Source organism: Centroberyx affinis, unplaced genomic scaffold (genome assembly GCF_046629955.1).
Source record: "Centroberyx affinis isolate AG114_WGS23_722 - 3 ecotype Tasmania unplaced genomic scaffold, CSIRO-AGI_Caff_v1 ptg005502l_1, whole genome shotgun sequence".
In the NCBI taxonomy this organism is placed as follows: Eukaryota; Metazoa; Chordata; class Actinopteri; order Beryciformes; family Berycidae; genus Centroberyx; species Centroberyx affinis.
This window is the reverse complement of record NW_027282760.1, coordinates 122,017-136,747: the sequence shown is the minus strand read 5'-3', so window position 1 is coordinate 136,747 and position 14,731 is coordinate 122,017. Positions and strand designations below refer to the sequence as shown.

Below are 14,731 nucleotides of genomic sequence, written 5' to 3'. Positions count from 1 at the left end.
AGTGTGGAGCTCACTAATGATCCACGACACTGGTACAGACCTTCTAGGCTCTCTCTCTGTGTGTGTGTGTGTGTGTGCGTGTGTGTGTGTGTGGTTGAGGAGGTAGGTTGTGCAAATGCATATTCAAACATTTGTAAGGCGCTTATTAATGTGTCCAATTCTTCGCAAGGAATCGCTTAAAAAAATATTTATTAGTAGACAAACACGGTTTGCTCTTGTAGATTTAATACACGTGCTGTAGTCATCCAGTATGAATTGGGTAGCATCAGTAGAAGAGTTTGTCCTTATGTGTGTGTGTGTGGTGTGGTGTGTGTGTGTGTGTGTGTGTGTGTGTGTGGGGGGGGGGGGTATCAATAGCAAAATGGGCCTAGTCCAAGAATAGAATCAGTCTTCATCCACACGGCTGAATGCACTGGCTGGCCTAGATGTAAACAGTAAAAAGTGTCCGGTCCAGAAAAACTACAGCTGTAGTTCATATGAAGGTGTAAAAGAAGAAAAATTGAAGTGCCACCCCATACGACATAGATTCATCCCGTTTGCCCAAATGAAATTCCAGTGTCAGTATGGTCAAATGGAGAGTTAAAGGATAAGTTAACTGATTTTGGACCTGTATATAATTTGTCTCTTACATACCTGTAGTGCTTGGACCCACAGATAATATTGGGTCCGGAGTCAGCTGTCGGTTGAAACGGCGAGCTCCCGTCGCTCGGCCTCTCGTGGTCCAAACGGAGTATGTCAAAATATCTCCAAAAAAGCCATTTGTAGGCTCCACGGGGGAGTTGAGAGTAAACTGAAAAGTTGCAAAGTACACAAGTTAAAATTGGCTCTTATTTCATGCACACTTTCACCGCACACAGAACTAGTTCTCTCTGTTTCCCACTTGCACATGGAGCCAGGTAGAAGTTTGGTAGAAGACTATCCACTGATCAGGGTTTTCGTTGGACATTTTTTTTTCAGGATTCAGGATTCAAGTAGAACATTAACCGGACCCATGTTTCAAATAGGCTAGAATAAATTTAAATAGCAATGAACAACACAAAGCAAATGCAACGATCCAACAAATGCATTTTATTAACAGTCGAGTCAACAGAAAGGAAACTTTATTTCTTGCATTGCCTGTTGGGTGTCAGCGATCTGGCGGAAGAGTCTTGCTGCCTTCAGGTGCTCCTCGTAAGCTCGTACTTCCGAGATTGGCAGTCATTAATACAACTTGTCTTAGTTTATTAGCTAAAAGTCGTTGTATATGTGTGACACCTAAATGTTCAACAAAGAGTGAGAATGTCACATCTTATAAAATTCAACTTCCCCATTTGTATTTAACCATTTTGGGCCGTTCATGTGCATTCTACCGATATTTACAGCAGCATATGAAGTCAGCATCAGCTTGCGACTGTAGTGGCTGTGTGGCAGGCTGCCAGTGTAGAACAAGTGCTGAAAATGTAGGAGATAATGAGGTAGATATTGGACTTTTGGACCCACAGTGCAGTCGTTTGGCTTCAGAACACTTGACCCACTTGATACACTTATGCTGTTTGGAGTAATTTTATGGTCATTGTTTGCCCTGTTTTGAACTTTAAGCCGTCTTTACACAGAGAAAAACACACACACAAAAAATCTATGTGGAGATAACATGCCAGTAAAAAGGAGGGCTACTTACCCCGGCACTGGCCCACCTCTCGACCTAGTAAAAAAACTGGAGCAGGACCGGGATTTATTCAGGGTAAAGTGAAAATCCCGACCTGAGCCAGTATTTGTTCTGTGTAAAGGAGAAATGCAGAAATGTGCAAATGGTAACCCTCTGTCCCAGCAACAAGATTCATAGGTGACATGATATCATCATATCATTTAATTAGTTTGTTGATTGATTGATTTGTCATATTTGGGTGGTTCCAAGTGCTACAGGTGCTACTTTAAGAGTGAAATCCAATCTGTCTGTAAACAGCAGTGAGGCTCCGTCCAGAGAAAGCTGGACTCACCAACGTTAGATCTGTTCCTCTCTCGTCTCTTCGGTTTGCTTTGGTATAAAGCATCAGAGACCGGCCGGTTGGTAAACATGAGCGAGCTGTGTGCAGTTTACTTACAAGATTTATGGGTATTGATGTTCTTAGAACACTTGCTGCTATTTGGGGCTGCCAGTGTGCAAAGTTGTCTGCCGCAGCTTCAAAGCAACACAAACTTTTGTTGTTGTGGGGGCAAGGACATTACAGGACAAAAGACAAAAACATATGGGGAAGCAACAAAAACAAAAAGAAAAACAACAACAACATGAAGTCAACTTTAGAACTATGTTGACATAATTCATTAATAAACCGTAATAGTTGTTGAAAAATGTAGTGGGTATCTAAAGCAACCAAGATGAAAAACTAATTCATAAGATTTTAGTGCACATTAAGTGTGTTTTCTTATAGTAATAGTACTTCTTATGCACTTCTTATATTGCCATTCACTAATTATTGTTTTTCTGTAGCCTACATATCTTTAGAAATGGGCTGAATAAAGGTAAATTACAGTTACATGCATCCATATGCGAGTTCAACATGTGAATGCATGCGCCTCTGCCATAACCACATATTGAAATATAACACACACACACAAAAAGCCCAGAATAAATTCCATTTGCTTTCTGTTGACCTTTACTAGAGGCAATAATTTTTTCACAAGATATAATAGTGTTTAAGAAGGAACTTAATGGCAAAAGTTATGGATTTTGTGTTTTGTAAATAAAGGATTTCCCAAGTAGTATAATGGTAGTATTCAATAGGACATTATGAGCTGAGATCTCCCCACAGAAGTGCTAAATAATTTAAGGATAGGATAATATTATTTAACGACAACCAGCATGCTCGCCAGAAGGAAGTCACCACAGGACAGTAACAAACTAAATGCATCATTTCCTCCTCCTCCTTATAGCACAATCTGCAGCTAGGCACATTTTCTGTATTCCAAGTGTATACCATCTTTTCTGTAGCCAAAACGACCAGATCTGTGTACTTTCAGATGCTTTATATAACATGTTAAAGATTTGTTTCCATGGAATAGGATGATCAAATATCTCTTCCCTTCTCAGCTTTGAAAAACATGTGGAGTCCAAACAAGTTTCTGACACTATAATGTTCATTTTGTTCCTGGTTAGAGTTGCAAAGACTATATTTGTGTGTGTTTATGGTCTTGTACATAAGGGATGTCATGGTTTGTGAGTTGGAAAGAATTTTTGCAATTTCAGCTGCAGTCTAATATCTAAGAAATGACATTCAGAATGGACTTCTTCTTCTCTTCTGCATTGATTTGAACACTAGAGATTACAAAGTTGGAAAGTTTTAGCTTGGGTCATCATACCTCCAGCGAGTCCAGATGAATTCACCACTGTGTAGACGAGGTAGGAGACAAGAGGGACTCAGCCAGACTGAAACTGAGGACACTCTGTCAGGTTTTAAGTCTGCTATGTGGCAGCATTTTGGGTTTCCAATTAAGGAGGAAAATGTGAACAAGGTAACTGACAAGACAAAGACTGTACTGTAGATAGTAGAGAGCCTCACACACACTGCACCATGTACAACACCACCACAATGAAAAAGTCCAGTTGCTGCTACATGGTTAAATGTATTTGAGTCTTAAATATGTTTTAAGACATCTTAAAAACATAGCTTTCTGTTTGCACTACCTCTTCGCAGATATTTTGTATACTTTACTGTTGTTGTTTTTACTCTTCAGGCTTATATGGGGATGAAATTGGTTTTAAATTTAAATACAAACTGCCATTAAAAAGGTGTTGAAAAGTTATAAATTTAACTTGTAGCCACACTGTTGTTGCATTTGTGTTTTTGTTCTCACTCAGAATTAAAAAAGGATTTTTTCAGTCATAACTGTTAGAGTTTGCTCAAAATATCATGATGATATCAAGCAGCGAACACAGGATCGTGTATCAAACCAAACCATTAACTGAATGAATTGTTAGATCCCTATTGTACGTATGTATATACCCCATTTTTTTTAGTAAACATGTTATAATTGAGTATATTACCATTTGCATGAACAGTGTTGTTTAGAAAATGAATGTTTTTGCCAATAAAGGAGTTCCAGAAGAGAGGTTTTCCCCTTATAACAGAATTGTCTTAGTAATTGCTGGAGGATGTCTTTTGGTGATTCAAGCGGGTAAAAAGCAACATAAACTTGCATAAATCGACTTTCCCTGTCTCTGTCTGTGTGTGTGTGTGTGTGTGTGTGTGTGTGTGTGTGCAGGTGTACCAGGTGTACGCTCAGCGGTCCCCGGAGGAGGTGCACGGCATCCTGAGGGCCGCCGGGGCCGACTACCTCGTCCTGGAAGACAGCATCTGCTACGAGCGGAGGCACAGGCGAGGCTGCAGACTCCGAGACCTGCTGGACCTGGCCAACGGACATGTGGGTGACATGTGTTGACTCATGACTCATAGTGTCTGTGTGTGTGTGTGTGTGTGTGTGTGTGTGTGTGTGTGTGTGTGTGGTGGCCTTTGCCGACTTCTGTGACTGTGCGAAAGCTCTCGGTCTCTGGGCTTTAGAATTCCCAGACTGGGGACTCCAGCGAGATCAGTAGTCTCGCTTCTCATCTGCGCATCACTCTTTCTCTCACTCTCTCTTTCATAATCCCCCCCCCCCCCCTCCCTCCACCACTTCTCTCTCTCTGTCTCCTGATTTTGATGTTGGATATGGCGCGTTGGCTATTTGGATTACTGGAGGCAAGACACGCTTCAGTCTGTCTGTCTGGCTCAATGTGGTGTAAGACACGCGAAATAGCGTGTCGGTCGTGTGTGTGTGTGTGTGTGTGTGTGTGTGTCTGTGTTTGTAACTGTGTAAACACCACACAGCATGCATAACATCTGACATCCAGACAGCTTTAGTGAAGGAATGGTGTGCCTGTGTGTGTGTGTGTATGTGTGTGTGTGTGCGCACGTGCGACCCAAAGCTTTATTATTTACAATTCACGCTTTACCATGAATGATAATGGCTTATTAATGAAGAGAATAAAAAAAAAAAGCACGGTTGACTCAAATAAAATGAATGCAAATTGAGTGTGTATAATATTAGGACCGCCTTCTTGATATTCACCTCCACCCACTTCTGTGCAATCCTTGTCTCAGTGCTTAAAAATCCTTAAAAATCCCTCTTTAACCTGTCGGCTGCATTTCATCTCCATGACTGAAGTGGATTTAATAGTTGAAACCAGAAAAGTAATCCGAGTTTCCACCTGGATTCACCTGCTATGTGTAGTTCATGGAAAGAGATGGTGGTCCTAAGATTTTTTTTTTTTTCATGAACAAATGGGAAAGAATTTTGAGTATGTTTAGCATACGTTGTATATTTTCTTCAAGGGTTCCTTTGTTCTATATGGAAGGGTAATGACTCAAACAACCCTAAATCAGTAAATCAGAATCAAAGACCAAGTCTGGCTCTTAAGAAGTTCTTTCAGTTGATTTGGAGCGTTTTGATGGATTCTTAAAGCACAAAAAAGCACAAAAACCCAGACCCAACACTGACCCAACACTGAGCCATTCATATACTGTGTAGTAACCCAGCCGCTCTGTACAGGACTCCCTGTTTTCACCCCATTTTGCGTTTTCACACTCCAACTCAAACCTGTCAGCAGACTCCAATTAATATGAGGCTATAGTTATAATTTCTGACTGTTGCTGTTGTATGCCTCTCATCACAAATGAAGAATTATTTTACTTGAAAATACATGAAACAAAATTTAGTGCTGAAGTCTCTCTGTATTATTTACTGCGAGTCAGAACAATGTGTGTTATGATCTTACTTAGAACTGAGTGTACGTGCTTTTCTCTCTGTGCAGAGATCATTATGCCAAACTCCATGTCATTATCAGCAAAAGTCTATACATCATCCATCACCTTTTCAAGTCTTTCAATTCAGCATTCATCCAACCCGCCAAGCATCTCTTATTTCAATATGATATCAACTTTTAGAGGTGGTTTTAGAAGCGGCTCGCTGCCGCCCTCCACTGTGTATTATTTTGGTGCAAAAGTCTGGAAATAACAGGGGAGCGGATTCTAAAAGCTGAAATTGTATTGAAATAAGTGGGTTTTATACATGCCAAATTGAAGAGTGGCCCCTAAAGATTCAGAAAAGGTCTTGAGTCTTATTTTATGGAGTATGTTTACCAATAAGCAAGGTACAAAACTGAAATTTTTGAGTTTGGTGTGATGTTCTCTCCAGGTGAGTGAGAAGGGAACCTATTGGGGATAAGTTGAAAGGAATCCCTGTACTGTCATGTAAGCATGGCGTTCCATATTGTATTTATGTTCCAGCAAACTGGAGTTGAAGTTGAAAGTTCCTGCTGTTAGCTAACATTACTCCTGCTAGGTTAACGTCATGAATTACCCACTGAGCAATTTTATGTTGATTAGACATTTAAAACACGTCTAAATGGCCCATAGCCGTCTAGGCTAAATTAAGTTTAAATGGGGTTGAAAAGTGAAAGTTTATTAGATGTCTACGTCTTAGCTTGGATTTACATTTGTTTATTCATTGTAATAATGTATTTACCGCTTGGTCTAAAATAGGTCTATACATAGCCGTAATGATCCTGGGCTAGATGAGAGCTAAAGCATAGACGCAACGTTGAAATCACGTCTTTTGCTCAGTGGGTAATGTCTACAAATTAACAGCAGATTGTAGGTTTAATTATACAAACATTTCTTGGAGGCAGAGCTGCTCTGGAGGCAGAAATAATCTCATTGGTTGAGTTAAACCTCAGTGGGCGGAGCCAAAGAACCATCATCCCTTTGTGCCGTAAAGCAATCCCGCTGATTTCCCACCAATTCAGTGACCGTCTTGTTTACGGCAGTTAAACTGATGTCTCCAAATGAATGTGGTAATGATTTATTTATTAGCGCGTTGAAGAGTGTAGACTAGTGTTACCCTTCCTCTGTTGATGATGGCGATGACGATGTCCTCGTTGTTTCCCGTCAGATCATGGACGGGCCGGGAGAGAACGACCCCGACCTCGTTCCCGCCACTTCCCCTCGCTTCTGCGAGGCCGTCAAGACGGACGCGGCGGCCTACAGCGCCCTGTTCACCAGGACTTTCCAGAACAAAACCTTCCACGTCTACCGGCTCAAGAAGAAACGCAAGAAAAGCGCCAGGAGCTCGCCGGACCCCGACCCGACCCGCTAGCGGGACCGGGGGCTCCGACCGCAAAACACAGTCGGAGGCCAGAGAGGAGAAACCTCCAGAGATGGAAACACTGAATTCTCACTCTGTTCCTCTTGTCTTCTATGTGAACTGCTGTGATCATGCCTATTATTTTTTTAACACTCAGCTCCATGAACTGTGGTTCAAGGCTTGGGGCTGCATGTGATTTCGGTTCTTGGAGTGTGGAAGCACCTATGGGAGTTCTGCTGTCTGCAGTTTTATCTCCAAACCCAAGCCACTAGTATTATTAGACTCTTAACCAGAGTCGGATATTAAAGGAACACTTTGCCATTTTTTATCCTTAGAGAGCGGTTGTAGTTTATACGAGTTGGAAATCCAAAATTTGAATTTTGGGACGTCCCGCAGCCTGTCTCCGAGACACAGAGCGAGTAGACAGATGTGGTGAGGACCAATATCTGGAGAGAAGGCCAAAAAATGGCGTGTGTTCCTTTAAGTCAAGGATACCACAAGCAAGAATTAAGAGTTTGGTTTCATTTTAAGTGGCGACTGTCATATTTTTTGCATTTTTGGTCTTCCGTAGCTTCCGTAGTCTCATGACATGAATAGAATACTTGACTGTCTGTCCAGTACCTTTCGTATTTTTGTGATTCCAGGTGGTTTAATGACCGTGGACCATGGATAGTGGGTAGTCTACAGCAGTGGCTCTCAACGTGGGGTCCGGGGACCACCAGGGATCCTTGAGGTGGTTCCAGGGGGTCCCCAGCAAATTGGTGAAGTGTTAAACTTCCACATTACTTCATTTACAAGAAGTTAACACAATTAGAGAATGTAGAAGAATGACTATTTTGATCATAGTTTCACTGTTATCTCTTTGCCTACAATACAGATCATGGAGTCATGGAATTCTGGACTAAATCATATCTATAACAATAAAAATAATCTCAGATTTGCGTCCGAGAGACAAAATCTGTTCAAATGGGGGTCCGTGGCACTAATGTGGACTGAATTAGGGGTCCTTGATATGAAAAAGGTTGAGAATCACTGGTCTACAGAGTCTAGTTTTGAATCGTTTGTAAATTTTTATGTCCGGAGGTATTTTAGCTGTGGCGTCTTTGAGGAAATCCCACATTCCGTGAGTTTGCTTCACTCAGGCCGGACTACAAGCAGGCCAGGTTCGGCACATTTGGCTCCACTGCGATAGACGCTATCGTTTATATCCCCCGAAAAGAAAATCAAAAATAATTTCATTAGATTCGATTCCTCGCCTGGGTGGAGCGGGTTCGATGTGTGTTTTTTTTCCTGTAAAACCGGGGTCAAAGCCGCTACCAAGTGATATTTGTGACAGAGTGTTGTTGTGATTGCCGTCGTGTTTTTCCTGCTGTCGGCTCTGCGATTTCTCATCATCCTCAGCCTCAACCCTTCCTCGCACACACACACACACACACACACACACACACACACACGCATGCAAGCGCACACGCAAACACGCACATGAATAATGTAAGTGGCAAGGAAATTGCAGCGGGCTGACAACGATTCCCCGCCACAATCCAAAATACTTTGCGAGAGAGAGAGAGAGAGAAAGAGGGCCAACACTTGCATATCAAACCGCGGCTTTGTGGTTGGAAAAGAGAGGAGGAGGAGGAGGAGGAGGAGGAGGAGGAGGACAGCAACGGCTCATGTTTAAACAGCAGAAGAAGAGAGACGCGAGTGCATCAAAACACGGATTCGCGACGATCTCCACCCCTTCTTCTTCCTCTCTCTCTCTCTCTCTCCCTTTTTAACCAAATGGAACGCAGGAGGAGGAAGAGAGGAGGCATAGAGGAGAGGCGGGTGATTGAAAAGCCGGAGCTGTGTCGGTAATTATGGGTTGGCCGGTGCTACAGTGAGACGTTACGCACGGACGACACAAACACGCACGGACGACACACACACACACACACACACACACACACACACACACACACACACACACACACACACACACACACACACACACACACACACACACATACACCTTCACCTTGTATCTTTTCCCCCCTCGTCTCGTTCTGCCTACATTGGTACACTTGTTAATGAGGACCTCTGTCTTTGATAATCCGCACTCGCACACACACACACACACACACACACACACACACACACGCATGCACAAACAGCCGCGCCGCTTTCGGAAACGTTGTTGTTCGTTAGTTGCGAGTCGGAGCCGAGCAAAGTGCCGCGGCCTCATTGTAATGCAAACCCACCGGATCACCGCGGAATAGCACCGCTTGTTCTTTCTCCCCGGCTTCATATTGGATGTTTAATTTAGGAGATGTCTGATTGCTTTATTTGAGAGCGAAGTGATTCCATTATGTTTGCCTAATAAGAGTGTACTAATGTAATATATATATATATTTTTTTTTCCCTGCCGCATTGTTAATTTCCATACATATTGGTATTAGTAGTTCATTTTGAGACGCGTCGTCTGCGTCTGGTTTCCTTAATGAAAAGGAGATGAAGAACGCTTCCCCCGTATGTATACTTCAGCTCAACACTATACTGAAGGCTCATTTATAAAGTAAATGTGACCGCTTGAACTTAGCTGGGACATTTCCATAGAGAGATGGATAGATTGCCTCAGATGTAAAACGGTCCCGTAGGGTTACGATGTAGACCATGTTCAGACCGGGGATAATTAGTTACGTTTTTAGCCCCCTTAGGTTTCATGAGGACGGATGGGACAAGAGGATTGATAGGGGGAAAAGAGGAAGAAAATCCTGGGTAAAGCTTGACGTTAATTGCCAAACATGACAGGACTCAACCAGAGTCAATGAACTCAATGCTTCGTTAAAATAGCAGTTTTGGGCATTAATTGGGTTAGGGTTAGGGTTTGGATTTACAAAGTTTTTTGGGGGTTTGGGTTAGGTTGAGGTCTAGTGCTGGGGCGTTGTATAAAAATATGTTCAGATTCTATCTTAAAGAGTAACTAAATCCCAAACGCAAATTTGTGGTGAAGCCTGACATCTGACATCTAATGGTGAAAAGTTGGGTACTGAACTTGAACTGGCCATCTGGTGTCTATAGAGTACAGCAGGTGGTGACATCACCTGACACCAAAGATCAGCCAATAGCAGACGGCCAGTTCAGAATCCTACTTTAGGTGTCAGTCTTCACTACAGATTTGGGTTTGGGGTTTAGCAGTTTTGGGCATTAATTGGGTTAGGGTTTGGATTTACAAAACACTAGCTGCGGTTTTGGACAGTTTTTTGGTGTTGGGGTTAGGTTGAGGTCTAGTGCTGGGGCCTTGTATAAAAATATGTTTGGATTCTATCTTAAAGAGTAACTAAATCCCAAACCAAATTTGTGGTGAAGCCTGGACATCTAATGGTGAAAAGTTGGGTACTGAACTTTGAACTGGCCATCTGTAATTGGCTGATCTTTGGTGCCAGGTGAATTGGCTGATCTTTGGTGCCAGTGGGTGTCACCTTGTATAGAGTACAACAGGTGGTGACATCACCTGGCGCAAAGACCAGCCAATAGCAGCCAGCCAGTTCAGAACCCTACTTTTCACCATTAGGTGTCAGGCTTCAAGACAGATTTGGGTTTTGGGTTTAGCAGTTTTGGGCATTAATTGAATTAGGGTTAGGGTTTGGATTTACAAACAGTTTTTGGGGGTTTGGGTTAAGCTGGGGTCTAGTGCTGGGGCCTCGTATGAAAACACACTCAGATTCTATCTCAAGTTTGATTCTAAGATCATTTTTGAAAACACGCTGCTGCTTTATTTAAAGAACGAACAGCAATTACTTTGCGCGCCACAGCAGTAGATCCCCGTCGTACACAAGATCACATCTCATATTCAAACACGCTCGAGGCGGCTCGACAGTCACACTGTGAACTCCTTCCATCAAAGCCAATGCTGTATAAATAGAGCCTATTTGTGAACATAAGCCTCGAGTCAACAGTCATCTGCGGGGAGCAAAAGATAAACCTTTCCTGACCGAATGCTCAACAGGACGGTGGTGTAGGGTTGAGTCTGGCATTGCTAAGAGGAAACCTTTGTCTGAACTTGGGTACATAGAGCTGGGTTATTTTCCAAATGGAGTTCAAGAGGTATAAATAACTTGTTTGATGAGTAATGTCGATACAGGCGCACATCGCCGCAATCAGAATTGATTGTGAGACTTTTCTGTAAAGGAGGCTCCAAGTACGATTTGATTGGCCAACAGTGCGTAGGCCGCTCCTGAGTAGGGGGTCTAAATCACTAACCGTCTCTGGATGCACATTTATGCAAGTCATAAATCATTTCGGTACTTGAGCCGATGTTGCATACAAACCTCTATATGGTCAGCCGCTAATATTGCAGATTCCGGACATAGTCGCCGCCGCTCACTTCTGTACTGAAACGTCACCGTCGAAATCATATTGTGTTGTTTACCTGAGGAATATCATATTATGTATGCTAGTGCCTTTGGTCGTTTTTCTCTGCCATTTGTCTCTGCCGCTCTTGTTTTCTTCAGTAAACTCATGTCGTACAGCTCAGTATTCCACAGCAGGACTTTTTTCATACCATAAGAAAACATAGGAACTAGCAAATGATAACTTTATCAATACAAGCATATTGGATGGAGGGACGTGTGTGGGATATTTAAGCCTGTATGAGTACTTGTTGTTTTGAAATCATTGCCAAGGCCAGGAGTTGGATATGAGCATTTTGACACAACATTGTATAAAGTCAGTATGATCAATAAAACTTCTTCTTTGTCTGTTTTGTGTGTTTTTTTCCAAGCATGTTGTTGCCTGACTCTCTCTCTCATCCATCTGAGGGGCCACATTCTTTCATCATTCATTTCATTATGTCGTTTTCAAGTATACTCTCAAGTTTCTCAATTCCAAACGCAGTCGTGATTCAGCACAATCGGCCGGTGCAAATAAATGAATTTATTGAGAAAAAAAAAAAGAAAAAGAAAAAATCAAAGCAAATACAAAACACCCACGTAACTGTTCAAAGCTCATCATCAGGATAATGATAAAAAAGATACGGTCACTTTTTTTTGCTGCACATCTGGAACCCATGGTGCTTTTTCTTGACAAAAAAAAGCGACAACTTTTAATTAATTCATCTCTGTATTTACAAATGAGGTAAAAACGCAACATTGTTCACAACATGTCTGCACCCATAACACAACACTGAAGAAGCCGTTTTTTGTTTTATGGTACAAATGAATGGCGGTGAGAAGTGCGTCGCTCCTCCTGCTCCGCAGACAGAAACGTGCCGTGTGAAGCGTCTTCATACTCAGTCCCCGGCCCCCCCCCCCCCCTCTCTTTAACGGAGGAATAAAAAAAGCATCCTCTCTCTCTCTAGGAAATCCCCATTGTCTATTAATGATGCCTGTGCGTTACTTTGTTACTTTCAGGCATCATCCCGCAGCCTCCTGCACCCTCGACCCCCCCCCCCCCCCCCCCGACCGCCGAATATCTTACTTTTCATTGTCGCCTCTGCCTTTCTCAGAAAATTACCATGTTTCTGAAAAGCCGCAATCTGGGAAATCGACTTCCTCTGTCGACTTTTTTGAAAGTGCCCGCAATCCTTTGGTTTTTCCGGCATGACAGCGAGCCATCGGCTCCTATTAGGATTAGAGCCCTGATGTGTTTTCACACACTCCTACCCTTTAACCGCTCTCCGCCGAAAAAGCCTCCGCCGGCGCGAAGAGGGAAAACGGAATATAAAAAAACGGAGCGTGATGAGAGGGGCTGCTGCTTCTTCCGACATAATGCAGCCCCCCCCTCCTCCTCCTCCTCCTCCTCCTCCTCCTCCTCCTCCTCCTGAACATGCAGGAGAAGCCAGGCTGGCCTTTTTTGGAGGATGGCAGGGAAAGGAGGGTGGGGAGGTGGGGCTGGGGGCACATGACTTTACATTTTTGTCATTTGCTGTGCAACAAACCGTATCCCCAGAAAGCCATCGCTCGCAGCATCCCTCCCCCCCCCCCCTCTCTAAGGCTCCCCATGGAGCCACTGAGCTCCATGCACCGGTGGAACACAGAGCCAGGCACGAGTTGAGTTGGGTTACTCTCTCTCTCTCTCTCTCTCTCTCTGATTCACCCTCTACCCTGTAATCATCTATCACTCATCAGAGGTGAAAAGCACAGGTGCTTTTCAGAATCCACAATCCCCTTTTTTGTTGCTGCTTTTTTTCTCCCCCCATTGTGTTTTGTTTTGGCTTTTTTTTTTTTTTTTCCTCCCGCCTCCCTCTCTCCCTTTTTTTTCTGCCAAATTGTTCTCACCGCTTCCAGAGCAGCGGGAAGTGATTTTTGCCGAGCGGCGGGGAAAAGAAAAGATCCATCAACCTCGCTGAGTGGCAAGGAAAGCCAGACAAGTGAACACTTGCCCCCGTGCTGACAATTCACAGCTTAGATAACACAGCTTAGATAATAATTGCGGCATTAAAATATTTCCCTGCAATTTTCTGTCGCTCCGTTCTCCCACAATTATCACACTGAGTGCGCGATCGTTCCGCGGGGGAAAATAAAGGGTTGGTGTGCGTGTGTGTGGAGCCTCCTATGGCACAGGCAGCACAGCTCAGAAAATTGATATATGTATTTTTTTTAATTTTTTTTTCACCCCCTCCACCCTCCTCTTTTCACTCATATTCATCGACTAGTCACCTTGGAAAGCCATTTGACATAGTTTGTATTCTACCAAGCGATCCGTCTGTTAAAACAGTCTCTCGCAGTCGCCGGCGTTTGGTATGCCTGCAGAGGAGTGGATGTGGAACAGAGCAACAGAGCGAGTATTTCCCTCCGCACGTCCGCTCCCGCTCCGTTTGTTACAAAAAAAAAGCCGTTTGAATTTCTTCCTCCGCGCGGCGCCCTCCTCCCCCGGGTGCGGAGGAGACGAGCGGCGGAGGGGAGCGGAGGAGAATAGGAAATCAAACGGGGGACGAGGGCGCGGTGCGTGTGGAGTGGTAGAAAGCTCGGCGGCGTAACGAAACCCGGGCGAGTGTCGGAAACTTGAAACGCCCGACCGATGCGGGATTAGCGAACGCTGCGAAGGACGCGTTACAGGAAGAAGAAGGAAAAAAAAAAAAAAAAACCTCACCCAGTGCAACCCAATGACGGTCAAAGCGCTTCTTTTTTCCCCCCCTTTGTATAAACATTGAAATAAGCTGTGTACAGCCAGGCAGAGAGAACAGAGTGTGTCCATTATATAGCGAAAGATCCGGGAGACGGCGTTGTGTGGGCTCCTCAGAACAATCCCACTCCTCCCCACAGTCTCAGTCCACCTCGCGGTGTGGATTCTATAGGCTCGAGTCCTTCTGTGTTATTTACAACGGGATAAAAGCGAAAATCTCAAGTGGCTTTGATTGGCTCAGGTAGATCAAAGCCCGGCCAGTATGATCGCATTTCACATTTTAGGCATTTAGCTGACACTTATCCAGAGCGGCTTATGAAACAGTTGAAGTTTTTGGGGTTCCGGCGGCGGCGGCTGTAACTGATTTGTTGACAGTGAAGCTAAGCTCCGTCATGATGAGCGGCCCAGGTAAGTGAGTGACGCTCCGAAAGCCTCCAGCCTGACTGACAGGTTTGATAATGTCTGTTCCCGCGAC

The 14,731-nt window shown here is 43.7% G+C and overlaps 1 protein-coding gene across 1 annotated transcript in view; it reads left to right on the top strand.

Moving 5' to 3' along the window:
• dpy19l3 (dpy-19 like C-mannosyltransferase 3) overlaps window positions 1-7,380 on the top strand; it is a 48,571-nt gene extending 41,191 nt beyond the window's left edge. The window contains 2 exon segments of the mRNA XM_071546855.1: window positions 4,240-4,398; window positions 6,964-7,380. Coding sequence (XP_071402956.1) covers window positions 4,240-4,398; window positions 6,964-7,167 — 363 coding nt within the window. The 3' untranslated portion in view covers window positions 7,168-7,380.
• Window positions 7,381-14,731: the final 7,351 nt, after the last annotated feature.